The 15333-nt window shown below is 40.2% G+C and overlaps 1 protein-coding gene across 1 annotated transcript in view; it reads right to left on the minus strand.

Annotated features, from left to right (window-relative positions):
- The window catches only part of oprm1 (opioid receptor, mu 1), a 26705-nt gene extending 11686 nt beyond the window's left edge, over positions 1–15019 (minus strand). The window contains exon 1 of the mRNA XM_010772409.1: positions 14509–15019. Within this exon, the coding sequence (XP_010770711.1) occupies positions 14509–14783 (275 nt within the window). The 5' untranslated portion in view covers positions 14784–15019. The remainder of the gene's footprint in view (positions 1–14508) is intronic.
- Between the last annotated feature and the right edge of the window lie 314 nt (positions 15020–15333).

Raw genomic sequence — 15333 nt, forward strand, 5'->3', positions numbered from 1 at the left:
GGCTCTCATATCAAAAAGCATCAAATCAGTGCATGCGCTGCATCGTCCAATCAGTGAGCGGTAAACAGTAAGGGGGCGGGGCGAGTGTCTGAGGATTTCACCGGAGGATGGTCTGGTGGTTCCTCGATTATCGCTCATCCGTTATCGATCCTCGATCCTCCGGCAAAAATAAGGCCACTGGGGCGCTACTCAAGATGGCGCAGACAAATCAACTTCTGGTGATACCGAGCCCGAGGAGCGAGGAAATGAGAAGTAACCGAAGTGAGACGCACCCTCTCCATGCTTCCCTGGTGGGAGGGACTAGTCACAGGGAAACGACGCAAGTGAGGGACGCAAGGAAGCACTATGCAGCTTATGCCTGCAGTCTCCTCTTGGATCTCAATGAACTCTAGTCCTCCATCTTCTTTGTTGGTGTTATCATGTAACGTGGTGGTTGTTTTTTTCAAGCATTCATCTTTTGGCTTTTATGGATGGTAGAGGATCGACAGGAAATAGGGAGAGAGAGGGAAGATGGTTTGTATCCACAAAGTAAAAAAAAAACAGCTTAATAATAAGTATTGTCGGCTTTAGACCTGAGACGTCTGTGTCTATAATTACAGATTTAGTCAATGGTTAATCAGTGGAATTATTCATTACTCATAACATACACGTAAACTCATTTTTTAGTTAAACCTTATTTGGTTGTACTTTTGATGCATATCCCGTCCATAGTAATACTTTGCGTTGCTTCAGTGTTGTTACTCCTGTCTACTTCTCTTAAGATTGGGCGTGCAGAACGACATCTACTAAAATGTTTTAGTTGACACAAATGGATTTTGAAGGAAAACTATTTGTTTTGCAATATATTCTGAGAGTAAATAAATGTATCCTCATTATGTTGTTATACAATTTATTTAGGTTGGCATTTCATACGAGTGAAGACATATTTCCTGTTGCAATTGTTCAGAGTATAAAGGTAATTTCTCTGAGTTAGGTGAAGGAAAAAAATCTATTTCTTTCAAATTCAAAACGCCTATGAGCTGTGCATAGCTTAAATGACTGTTGTGTCATGTCAATTGGCAACATTCATTAGAGTTACAACATAGATTTTTGCTGAGGAAATGTAACACAATAAAACATTAATTGTCCTGCCAGCAGCAATCATTTGATTAGAATCTTTCATAAAGAGGATACATATCTCCCCCTCACCGTTTCTCATTTTGAAAGAAAACTCTGACTAGAAGAAATTGAACCTGTCTTCATTCCACACAAATAGAGGATAACAGCATTGTCTCGTTATATGTCAGTCAACAGAGAACATTTAAAAATGTTTACTGGAAATACTTAGCTTATTATTGACAGGTAGGGAAAGTGACAGTGAAGCCACAGAGACCATTTGAGTAATCTTCATTTTGCCTCTGTGAGGAAAACAACACTTGAAAATAGAAATTGCACGATCCGTCTCTAAATGACCTTAACTTGGTGTTTACCTGGACCACTGAACCAAAGAGGCGGCAGATAAATGTGCCGTATTGGACTTTAAATGATCCATAACAGTCATTTCAGAGAAATAATGTATAATTCAAAGCTTTCCATCTACCCATTAGCTGTGGTTCCTACCTTGGGGAGTGAGATGCATTCTTATTCCTCCTGTTTCTCCTCTTTATTTCCCCTTAATTGAGAAAAACAGATTCAATTATTGACGGTAATTGTCCCTGAGGCCATTCTGATGAGAAATTGATTTTACAAACTCACAAGTACCAGTCAAAAGAAGAAGAAATCCAGCCTTACTTCATAGCCAGATGCATTATTTAACATTCAAATTATAATTGGTTGGTTTAATGTGCTCAACAGAGCTCAATGTGGTCTTTTGGACAAAAACGTAATTATAATAAAGTACATTGGCTTCGGCCTTGCTACTGTACGACTGAAGACCCATACTAATCTTATGCAGGCTGTATGACAAATTACTGAAACTAAAATCACAATAACCTCTAGCCTAGCTTCCTTATGAGCCTCATCTGTTGCTGGAACTGTAATGTGGGAACCCAGAAGCAGCTTTATAGTCTGCCATTTTTCTTGTAAATGACAATTTATTTACTCTTTTCAGCCCTTGTGAAGTTGATCTTAATGAACAGGTCAATGGCAATACATTTAGACTTTTGTATAATTGGAATTAGAGAAGTTACCACCTTTTTAATCGTTCATATAAATGCCACATTTCAGTATCAACCGGCTTATTTGGTTTAGATGCCTGGCAATGTGACAGATAAAAACTAAAAGGACCCATTGGTGGCCCTAGTGAAACTGGAGGGTATTACCAAAGTTATTATAATTCATCCTTAGAGATCCATGTTCTGCACTAAATTTGGTTACAATACATGCATCAGTTATGAAGACATTTCTTGCAAAACCACAAATGATATCTTCACGTTGGCAGCAGAGAGAGATACCATTGGGATTTGTTGTCCCGTAACTATGGATGTCTGTACAAAACAGGTGCTGAGATTTTTCCGTGACTGTAGATGCTTTGGCAAATGTTGTCACATTTTAAATTGCGATAACACAATAACAGACCTATTTGATATCAGTGACATGAATGTTTAGACACTGAAGCTAGTTGGCGCTGTGTGTGTCGTTGGGATGAACCAGGCTGACCCCTGCAGTTCATTCAAACATAGCTTCCCAATTGTTTCTCGCTGCCAATAATCTCCAATCCTTGAGTTCGACTCCCCACCAGGGAAATGTGAACAGGACTGGAGAAAATACACCTAGCTTCTTGAGTTCAATTACTGACCAGAACACATGAGGGATGAAACAGGACTGAGAAAAAACACCCAGCATGTCCACAGTTCATGAATATGGTACATTGCATGGAGCCATTCAAATGTTCCTGCTGTGCAAATGTTAATACGTTCATAACTGTGTGTTGGACCCATGGCAACCAACGCAACAAGGCAGAAGTGTGTTTTGTTTCGTGATTAAATAACAGTAATAGCACATTAAAAATCATGAGGCAGCCACGAAAGACAACATTAATGTCTCTTGAGGCCAATCAAAAAACACGTGGCATGAATGTGTTGCAGGTTTTCTTCCTTCATATCGTCCTATACTCACACTAACTATCTGATGCTGTCTAACGGGTTTAACATCAGGCAGTGAGTGTTACGTCTTCTCTTCAGTTCGTCACATGCCCTAAACAAGAATATTAAATCTTTAACCTAATTAAGTTTTCATTTGCTTCAGTTAACCGCACAGTATGTAAACAAAAGTGAGAAGTGGTGATTATTTTGTGTGAAGGGAGATGGAACAAATGAGTTTATATAAAACAAACTGGATGAGGATTTATTATAGTTTACAGCTCATGACCTGCGCATGTTAGCTGGTTTAAAATAAACATTTCCTCTTGGTTTTGTTGCAAGGCGTGGTGTTTAATGTGTCAAATCGATAACTCTGGAATGCTAACAGATACAAAGAGATGAATGGTGGCTTGACATTCAAAGCCAGCCTATAAACACCAGTGTGGACTTTGTGTGTCTAAATTTGGAACAAGGCTTGAGTGAATCAACAGCCTTGTCAACATATTTCAACAACTGTCAAGATGAAACCCACACACTCGTGGCCAACAGTTAGAGACAGAAGCTGATTCATTTGCATGGCTTTTTGTTACACAGCAAGATAAACATGATTCATCATTGGTCTGCGATGCTGGTGTATGTGAAGCCCCGCGTGATTCATGGGCTGATGCTGGGTGCAGACAAACCATTAAGACAGGTTGCAGCAACAGAGACTTCTTATGTGAGCAGACATCTGGAAGCCTCTTGGCTCGGACCAATAACATCGTCCATGCACACAGCGGGGCGTGTGATTGATTGGCGAGCGCCGGCTGTTAGCATGTCTGGCTGCTGGGCTCGGGTAAAGGAGATCTGTGCTTACTACATGCATGTAGTATTAATGTTGGCGTGCAATATGGATGATTCTCAAACACTGTATCAATCGCAAAGACCGCTTTGGAATGATTGAGTTATTGATATACCTGTCAAATCAACGCACTAAATCACAGTGATGACGATGTAAAATCCAATATTGCCATGAACATATCTTGTTTATTGATTCGCCAAATTACTCAGTGACCTTACTGGCCCAGAGGGATAAAGGGAAAGTCAACCTAATGTAATCAGTATGGCAATATCTCAGTATGGAGAGATTACTCTGACCTGCTGGTGATACTAGATGAAAAGTCTGGGGATCACCAAACTATCATGTGGGGATCATGAAAATGTACATAATTTCATGGCATTATATCTAATATTTGTTGAGATTTTTCCGCTTGGAACCATGCGCTATCATGGCTTAAATGCCCCATAATAATATACACAAAGCATGATTAGCATTTGATGTTCTTTGCAAGCAACAGACTGTCACTGTGCAATTACAAAAATACATGTATACTTTAGCCAAACACGCATAAAAAAATTGCGTATGGACACTGGAGATGTATGCTGCAGGAAACTTTCTATATACTTTTATTTCTCGCCTGAATCACCACAGCTGTTATCCTCTAAAGCAGAAGGCTACACTTTTCAGAACTACTTTTAAAGCATAACGGTGTTTAAAACTGGCACTGTTAGTTTGTAATGAAGTTCTCTTGTAATTTGCTTCTCAAGAGAATCATTAGATTTTCATTTAATGTCATTATAAAAAAGCAGAGTCGACTTACAGGATACGTAATTGAATGTAGTTTATGTTCTATTTAATACTTGGTGTGATAAAATACTTGATATAATATGCTGCATTACTCTTGACAGTAAAACTCTTATCATAGAACAATTTGTCTTCAGAGCCGTACATGATGTGAAGATGTTATTAGGACTTCAGAGTGTTAAGGTCAACCTTTAGGTTTATTCCGTTTTGTATGCATTAGGCTGCATTTAAACTCAATCAGGCGCTGCAGAGATTTGCACAGTGTTGTTCGGCAGTGAGTGACATTAAAAGTATCCATTAACACCAACTGGCTGCATATGGTTTAATGTCTTTGTACACACTTATAAAAGGGTTACGGCCTTGGACCTGCTTCACGTTGGGTCGTCTTAACACCTCTGGCTAAATGCACTTCTCACATTTATATAATTTGCAGGAGTGGTGTATTTTGTGCCTACTGTGGTGTGAATGTTCCCTTATAGATACATACCCAGAGAGTGATAAAGCTAAAAATGACAGATCTGTATATAAAGTACTGTATGTTCCAGCCTTGGGCAACAACAGACCAAAAACAAGTATTACCAGCCATAAGAGAATTAAATAAACTACTCCTATCTTCGGTCTACATGAAAACGGATAGTTATTACTTTATTAGTGCTAATATGTTTGTACTTCCCTCATGGTAAAAGCTCAATTGAAGTAATCCCACATCATTGTTTTTCCCAAACTCTCTTGGAAATCATCTCAGTAAATGGAAGTCATTAGACAGCCGCCGCTGGGGATTCTCTGCAGGGGAAACTGATCCCAAATCTGCCTTAAATGTTGGTAAATATCCCCACACACACATTGTGAGTGGCAGTGGCAGACTAAATGAGATATCCACTTTTTGTCTGATGTAAAGTCTTTTAGAAATAGATTTTTCTTATTAAAAGTTCTGAAAAATTAGTATTTGGGTCGAATAGGATTGGGATATCTGAGGCAACGTGTTGAGTTGCTGGTAATGGCTTCTCATTACATTCTAAGATTGAGTTTTAGTAACCACTGTCAAATTGTCTTCATTACAAAAGCCGTGTTGTCATAGAGACTCTCAATGGGTGATACAAACGCTATCACCCTGAATCGTTGGTTTTCAAAAGAGGTTTTTATGTGTGTCGGAGAGAAATGTTCACCATTTAATGATTGATCACTTTTTTACTTCTAGTTCTACTAATATAAAAATATAAAAGACGAACACAAAACACAAGGTCAAGTGTGAAAGCACATCCGCTTTATTCATTCATATTTTATACAAAAATACAAAGGAGGGATTGCATTAGCTTTAGTTTAGTTTAGTTTAGCATTACAGTAGTTCAACCTTTCTTTGTTAGATTTACAAATCTTCACCGCTCTAACTTTAATATGAATCCTTTTCCACGAGAAATTGAGGGTTTTCCATAAATGTGTTGAAATTATGCTAATTTAAAGACAGTGTACCAAAGGTCTGATTTATACAGTGTAATGAAGAAATCTTTGTTTTCCTTTACAAAACAGGGGGACAAACGGCAACAAAATAAAAACAACAACAAATACATTGATATTGTCTTCAACTAATGGCTAAATGTTTTTTTCCCGTTGCTGTTGCTATTGTGGAAATGATAACGGGGTTATTCCGACCCTCTTGGTACTGGCTCCTGATTTAATATTGATGGCAGCTTGGTGCACACACAGGGCTCTCTGACCTTTCCTTTACCTAATGCAAACCTCAATTAATCTGATATTTTCAGCATTTTGAAGAGGCCTTTTTTGTTATTATTAAGGGGCATGTTTAATGTGAAGGCACTTGTAAGATTTATTCCTTTTATTGGATGGGATCTAGTTTTCAGGCTGTTCCTTATCAGCTGAGATCTTATTGTTTCCATTACAATTTGTTTTGTTTTGTAGAAGTATATAGCCTGTTTTGTTACTATTCTGCTTTGCTTTGGTTGTAATGACTTTACAAATCCACTAAATTGCAGTGACTTGAGTGACCCAACTATAGTTGGGTGCTTCTCAACTAATGATTTAAGTCTTAATGTCTCAGTCAACGATGTGACAAGGTTTCAGGTTTGGTTCAAGCCAAGTTGTTGAGAAGAGTTAATTCCAGGATTGAGTCTGGTTATTTATTCATTTTTAAAATATTCTGGTTCTCTCTTGGAGTTAGTAATGCAATGTGTTGCAAGTGGACATGACAAGCCCAGAGGGACAGAGACTGAGCCAATGCCTTGCTATAGCATGGCGATGTCAGAAATGAATGGATGAAATTAAGCAATAATATACCCACTTACAACAATGGCCTCATTAAGAGATGCTCAAATTTAGGTTGGAAACACTTCACTGCACTTCACTGCTGCCACATGAGATCATGTAAGTCACAATTACACAAATGACATCAATCTCATTTATTCAACACTACAGCATTGTGGTTTGCTCATGGGACTGACTTCTATAATGGTTTCCTATCACCAGAAATGTGATTTAAAAATGTTAGACTAATTTAAACCATAGGCTCACTAAAGCTGTTAATGGAAACGCGGACCTCAAGAAGAGGTTGTCGGCTTGTTGCTTAGGAACACTATTGGTAATGTACTGAAGATCTTCTCCAAAGGGTCTCTCTCTCTTAGCTCAAGTGCAACTGTTGTTTACCTTTTTCTAAGTAAAAAGGTTTGGTGGCTCTCAAACTTTATTGACTATAAAGGCCATCGGTTGACCCCTTTGGGTGGTTTAGTTTGCTTGGCACTTTGCAACTGTGAGAGATTCTCGTGGTAATCCACGTTTTTAAGAAAAGATTAAAGGATGTATGGAAGGATTCAGGCGGTTACAAGTAGGGGGGTGTAACAACATCGTCAAATAGATTTGTGAAATAAATACCCTCTGGGAGTTTGAAATGCCAGCCGTGATGAAGATGGACATGTTTAATTGCACCTGTCAGAGTCTAACGAATCAGAAGTGGGGTAAGAGTGACTCACGTTTTAATGGACAGGAGGACAAAAGAGCATTCATCAAAGAATCTGTCGTTAGTTTCCTCCTCTTTAGTTCATCATTGTCCCACAATTCTGTCGCAAACTGTTTCATAGCAGAACAGTGACTTTGGGTACATTCCTACAATTCAGAATTGTCAATGAGCAATATTTCCTTTTTTATCGTTATATCTTTTGTTCGTTTCCTGCAGCAGAATACCTCCGATAATGTCTCTACTGACAGTGGTGTCATTGTCCAGCAATGTTCAGTGGTGTTCAGATGCTCATTTTACACACACACACACAAACACACACACACACACACACACACACACACACACACACACACACACACACACACACACACACACACACACACACACACACACACACACACACACACACACACACACACACACACACACACACACACACACACACACACACACACACACACACACACACACACACACACACACACACACACACACAACACACACACGACACACACGACACACACACACTACTATTACACACACACACACACACACACACACACACACACACACACACACACACACACACACACACACACACACACACACACACACACACACACACACACACACACACACACTGGAAGACACACACACACTACACACACACACACACACACACACACACACACACACACACACACACACACACACACACACACACACACACTGGAAGGACCGTCTAATTACCTCCCTGCACTCTACTCATTGTTGTATCCCTAACAAGAAATTAGACTCTGCACCACCCTGTTGTGTGCTGAAAAAGAAATGTATTAAGAGCAGCATAAAGCATCTCTGAGTCTAACAATGTGCTGTCAAATGCTGATAATAATAATTTAACCTCAGGCAGCTTTTTCATTAATGCAGTCGTCTAGCATTATGTCTTCAGTAGCAACTGTTTTCTGTATCGCAGCCCGGGGCAGAGGTTAAGCCCTGAATTCATTTTAACCGTCTCCTTTTGCCAGGTCATTTTTGTCCGTACTCTAAAGCAAACAAAGTAATTGCAGCATAAATCCACAGGCGATCGGCAATTATCGAGCTCTCCACTTATCATTAAATACGAGCAATCAATGCCATAGTACACACTTAACATGTTCAGCGCTGTACGGCTGTTAGAAAACTGAGTTCAGAGCTCTCAGCATCCAGTGTTTACAGCGTGTGAAGTGTTAGGAGCAGGATGTGCCAGGTACTGAGCACAGCGCACAAACACACAAAGGAATGCAACCGTAAAGACAGATGCTGGTTGGAGGTTCAGGTTTGCCATCACCGCTCTTGAAAGAAGAGTAAGCTGGATACACAGATACATAAGCAGACTCATTATCATGATTTACCTAGGAACGGTACTCAAATTCATGTGTCATCAAAGAGTGGCTTTAAAATGAAGTCCGAGTGGTTGATTTGTACTGTATGCATAATACCCATGATGAACTCATTTGTGTTAATAAGGGAAAGCCATTCTCTTTAATCCCCCCCGCCTGCTTTAACTGTAGTTTATAATTAGTGTGTAAAGAAGACTTCTTGGAAAGCAAAAGCAGAACCTGCGATAAAACAGATGTTTTGCATAAAGTGTGACTGTTTTAGTTCGCTCTGCTTCACCATGCTATCGTTGCATAATCATTGAAAGGATTGGCCTTTTGCCAGCTATTATCCTTCCTCACGCACATACTGGCTCCTGCCTCAAGCTTTTCAATGTCAATAATTGAGGACAAAATCTGCAGTTCTCTGAAGTGAAAATGAGGCTTCTGCTATCTGACTTAAAGAAATCAAGTGATTATCGTCTTTATTGCGTACATTTCCCTCTTTGTGCTTCCCTTTCTTTCTGAAAGGAAATTGGTACTGCAAAATAACTCTTACTAGTCTGTTAACTTCAGCTATAATTTAGAAGTTCTTTATGCACAAAACAATTTAGTCTCCCTTTCACTTAAACTGATGTTGCTTTTAGGAAGTGTATGGTGTGCAATGGACTGGAGAAACAATTACAGCAAACCAATACCCTTTCACTGTATGGGTATATACGCATGTCCTTTAAATTCACAAAGACTTTTAGTTTGCTTACAATTGATTCAAACACTAGAGATGGTTTTAGGAAAAGTCTTTAAGCTCTCTGGATCTTATCAGAGCATTAGCCACGCTGTCGACAGCACATTCGCAGAGTGCAGGTTAGTCGTTTGAAACTCAGTCTGAGACTATTTGTCATGTCAGGCAGCAGGAGCCATGAAAAACCCATTAAAGGGAAACATTAGCGGAGATATATGACATTTGTCTTGTGAAGCAGATTGTGTTGACTCTCATCATAACACCATCTTTCATGTGACTGGGTTCAGATTCTCCCGTTAAGAGCAGATGTTTAGAAGTTACTCTGACATCACAGAGCAGGATCTTGGCCTTTTTCTTTTAAGTTGCAACAGAACTATACATTTGTTGTTCTCCAACATGCCATAAAAACAGCCGTTTACTGATATACTCAAAAGCCTCTTAAGCATAGAACGTTTTATAATTGCTTCTGACTAACCAGGTAAAGATGGTCATCTAGTGCGTGCATGGTGGATGAAGGCAGGATTTGGGAAGGACGGGGAGTCATTTTGCACTCATCAAGCTCAAAACGCCTCCCATTGTTTCCATGGTAACAGGAAGCACTCTGCACTGGCAGCATATTCCTTGTGGAGCCAAGCCGTTTGCTGTTCAAACGCAATTTATTTTTCCGATTGAGCGTGCAGACCTCTGGTTGTGTTTGTTTGCTCTCAAGAAGTTTTCCGATATGTAGAGCGAGCAGACGAGGGACAGCAGAAGGACAGAGACATAAAGAGTGAGAGAGAACATTTTATGGCTTTAAGGTTATCAGCACTCAGACAGTGAGTGGGAAAACTTCTCATCCAATGCGTTCTCTATTTAATCAAGCAAAACGCAACCAAGGCCACGACTGTCAAGTGGGGATGAAAAGTTCTAGATTAAAAGACTAGATTTCCATTCAACAGTAAATATCCATTGTGTGTCATTAGCTAAATGGTTGTGATCTGCCAACAGAGAGAGAAAATACAAAGATACAGACAGAAAAAAGATAGAAGACTTTGAGGTTGCTGGAAGTTAATGGCCCTGATGGATTGTGGTTCTCAGAGAAATGAGACACATCCTTCACCTTCCTCCTAATTCCATTAAAAATCTCATTCCGGCAAATCAACCAAACTTTTCTCGGTCACAAACAAGCTCATAACCCTGAATGCTTGCACACATACGCACACAAACACACACACACCCACACACACACACACACACACACACACACACACACACACACACACACACACACACACACACACACACACACACACACACACACACACACACACACACTGCTGGTTGAGTCAGTATCGTTTCATTACCCTCGAGAGGATGCAGAGCGTGTCCTAAATCTGTTCCCACAAGATAGTCAAGGATGAGAGAGCTCAAGTAATGCCCTTCACATCTAACAGCAGCTTTGTAAATAAAGTACTTTGCAATACATAATGCAAGCTTGTATACTAACTCATACATCATAACACTCTTGTTCCTTAGCCAGACAGCTGAAGTCCTTAAAATGATGCCGGTGCATGAACAGAAGATACCTGAGGGTCCCAAAGGTGAAGCCAATGGGGAAATGCTTTAAACCTGCTTTATTTACATGGCCATCACAGAGGGAACCTACTGGTTTCAAAAGAAGTCAGATTGTATAGAAGACAATAAAAAAATAACTATTACTTTGGAATAAATTATTACTTCAGTGAATATTTTCCTATTTTTTTTTTTTCGTAATCCAAAAGAAAATCGCTTCGTATGCTTTAGGCGTGGCTACCTTCTTTGACTACCGCGATGTTGTTGGGTCAGGGTGTTCTCTTTGTTTTTGTTATAGAACTTACTAGCTTACTATACTAAACTATACCCTTTTGTGTTCCAAGTAAGATGAAAATCAATCACACCAACAAAGTGACTTTTACATACATTTAGGAACTCTTTATGTGAGGCTTTGCTGCGTTGCTGTAGGAGACGGTAAAAAGCAATGACAAATGTTGCATAGCGTGAACCCTAAATGAATACCGACCGTTACACACTGTGACACTGTAGTCCGCCGGGCCTGCAATACACAAGCTGACAATCTCACAACTACACTGATTGAAGAGGTGGAGACGAAGTAGTGAAGAACCTGCATTCGTCCAGTACAATGAACGCAACAACTAGGCTGCTAACTCTCCCAGTGGGTGAACTGGGATTCAGTTCCTGTTTAGCGCATACGTTAGAGCTGGCGATACATAATGGGTTTAATCTGATTGTGCCATTGATTATTGTTTCTGCTGGGCGGCTTCTTGGTTGCTTCAATTACTGCAGCCCTGCATGCAAGGTTGTCGGTTAACCAAGGTCAACTATCGATCAGGGAGAATGAATCTAATTTTACACGTAGCATTGTGATGCCTTGTTTTGCTTTAGTGTATGCTTTGAAGTTTATATTGTATATATATATGTGTGTTGGTTGCCTTGGTGATGCTTATTCTGCAGTATTTTATTGACATAGATAAATAATGCTTGTTGCAACCGCATGTTGTCCGTAGCTCTTTTTTTATGTATTATTTGTCATTTCTGTTTATTTGTAATTGTATTGGATGTTGTCCTCACTTCTGGTGCATTCGAGTGATGCCATACTGAGGAAGGTGGTGTCATATTCATAATTGATCAACAGTTTTATTGGCAGGCTTCAATGTCTGTGTTTACTGAAAAAGACTGCTTTCATCGTATTTTACTTTGACATATCAATGCACTTTTAAAACATTTCTAGAAGTGTTATTTAATTCAATAGTTTCATCATACAACATCATTGTCTCACCTCCTTTTTACAAAATGCAATGTGGTTTTATATGTTCTGATTTACATTTCAACAGGTTTTCTTTTTCCTTTTATTTGAGAACCTTGTTATACAAGTAGCTTGAATTTGACTTGAGGAAATTATTCTCGTACTGTTTCCATCTGTGGCCCAATAGGCCGCTCTGGCGTAAGTAATTTGGGGTAGAAAACATCCGGCATAAATGCAGTAACATCCTGCGTAGATGTGTGTCAGAATTCTTAAGCAAAAGAGAACTATTCGGGGACTGAGGGGATGATGTGTGCACTCTGGCAAATGAGCATTCATTTTGAACTGCATCTGACCTGAAAACAGTGGACAAATGAGGAGAAATATTGGTGATACAAGGTCATGATAATATATTATAGCAATAATAAAGAATTCTTTTTTTATTCTCCTCTTCTACCACTATCATTTATCCAATGATGGTGTTGTTTCAATTTCAAAGCCATTCAAAACCCCTTTTTCTGACAGGTTCAGCACAGCAAATCTTCCACTTGGCCACTCTCAACTGATTTTATCACACCTACAAAGTGGGTAATCACAAGTGGAAAACGGAGGTGGACCACTCAGCTTTTTCTCAATTCTCTTCATCGTTCCCATTGCTCACCATCAATCTTTTCCCTCTCAGGATTCCTCTCATGTCCAGCTTTGTTTTTCAGGTTCATCTCTCATGTGATTCTCCCACTTCATCTATCTAGTGATTTGTAGTAGGCTACCTCAAACAGGGCCCATCTGAAATGACGTTGCATCAGCCGGGGAGCATTTAACCAACATAAATGTCAGACTTTTATGTGTAATTAAAGTCACTACCTTTGAAATCCACACTAGGGGCTGGTGTTAATAGCCCAATATGTGATTGTAAATGTAACAATGTCTTAATGTAACCCAAAGGTCATTTATTTGGAGATATAGAGTTAGTCATTCATTTATTAAGACACTTTTAAACTAATAGACCATCCTAATACTGAGTTATTTCTCCCTGCAAGTGTCCTAAGCCAGCTGGTTTCTCTGGGTAATGAACAGAAGTTAATGTAGGGTGCAAAATGACTGTGAGATCAGAAGAGATGAAAGAGCAAGTGAAGTGTGGACCACTCACCATGTATTATATATCTCTGACTAATTGTGACAGGTTACAGAAGATATTTTTTAAATGATGTCCACAAACGACCACATTCGGCATTAAAGTGGGCTAGATTTAGGAGGGGAAAGCAGTTCAATACATATAATTTAAGTCTCTGAAGTTGTCATGTAAAAAACAAATAATACTTACCACTATAGTAGTCTTTTGTAGTAATGTGTTTGAAGTTGTGTTTAGAACTTTCATCACAAAGGTTGTATGGCAACAGCTTGTTGTAAGACCATGTTCAAAACTGATTCAGGCCTCATCTAATTTACATTACATGCACACTAATGTACAAGGAAACAGGACACTGCCACAGAGCATGAAGCCAGCAGCATCTGACTGGATATATGGTGCAGGCATAATGTTTTTGTTAAGTGCTCACATGATTTGCAGTCTTTTCAAGTTTTATCCATTGTGGCAAATTGGACGAAGGAGAAGGAGAGAGACAGCGTTGCTGTTTCAACAGACAACATGTCATTCCTCTGTCTGTTTTTATGGATATATTGGGTGCTTTCTGTACATTTCCTCTCCTTTTCCTCAATCGACTCGCTGTTTTGCACGCTGGGGCAACTTGCTGTGAGGTTGGAGATATTTTACGCACACACTGCAGCTGAGCGTTGTCAAGAGCACTGCATTCCCATGTTCTCACATAAACACACTCACACACGTGCACACCTGTCTTTAAATGATAAACACAGCAACAGGTCGCCGTCCTGTCCTTTCTCACTTACACAGAGAAAAACAACTGTGTAAAAGGCCTAATTAGTGTATCACACACATTTTGTAAGAACTTTGCTGTCTTACCTGACGATGATATACATGACCAGCACGTTTCCAACTAGCCCCACCACGCACACTATGGAGTAGAGAGCGGTGATAACGATGGCTATGATGACCGGGTTGGTGTCGTCCTCCAGGCGGCCGGTCAGCCCTCGCTCCCCGTCGCATCTCGCCTCCACGAAGCCGCTGGTGGTGTTGTTGTTTTCACTACTGAAGTTCCCACAGAAGCTGCTGTTATTGTAAAGCATGGAGACATGGCTCTGGAGGAGCGTTTCCGAGTTGTTGCTTGCGCTCTCCATGGTCCTCGTGTGTTGTGTGGCGCACGGGAGTCTCGCCTGCCCTTGGGTGCCTGTCAGCGGACTGTGTGCATGTGAAGCCCCGTTGGGTGCTTTACTGTTGTTTTGCCTTCGCGAGCGCTGCGTTTCAGCCGCGGGACGCACCGCCGGTAAAGCTGACCGTGGTGAAGAATGTGGGCGCGTGCGATGAGGCGGGTGAACACCAGCATGCGCGAGTTTACTAACGACCCCCGCGCAGCAAACTGAGCCTGTACGGTACAGAAGCCACGACGTGAAAATGAGTTAGTTCGCTCCCTTCTTTTAATCCTGCCTAGGCTCCTTCCTCCCTTCTGTCCTCCCCTTTTGCTTCCTCTTCCTGGCTCATATCATTCCTCCCTTCCATCCATACTTTTTTCCTTCCTTGTTTTTTCACCAATAGTATCATTCCTTCTTCTCTTCTTTCCTCAAGGCCTTTCCCCCGTTTTCACTGACCTTTGTTCATCCCTTAATTATTTCCCTCCTTTTCTCCCCCTCTTGCTTCCATTCTCTTTTTTTAGGGGGCAATGCATGGAAG

The sequence above is a fragment of the Notothenia coriiceps genome, unplaced genomic scaffold, assembly GCF_000735185.1.
Source record: "Notothenia coriiceps isolate Sejong01 unplaced genomic scaffold, NC01 NC01_scaffold00011183, whole genome shotgun sequence".
NCBI lineage: Eukaryota > Metazoa > Chordata > Actinopteri > Perciformes > Nototheniidae > Notothenia > Notothenia coriiceps.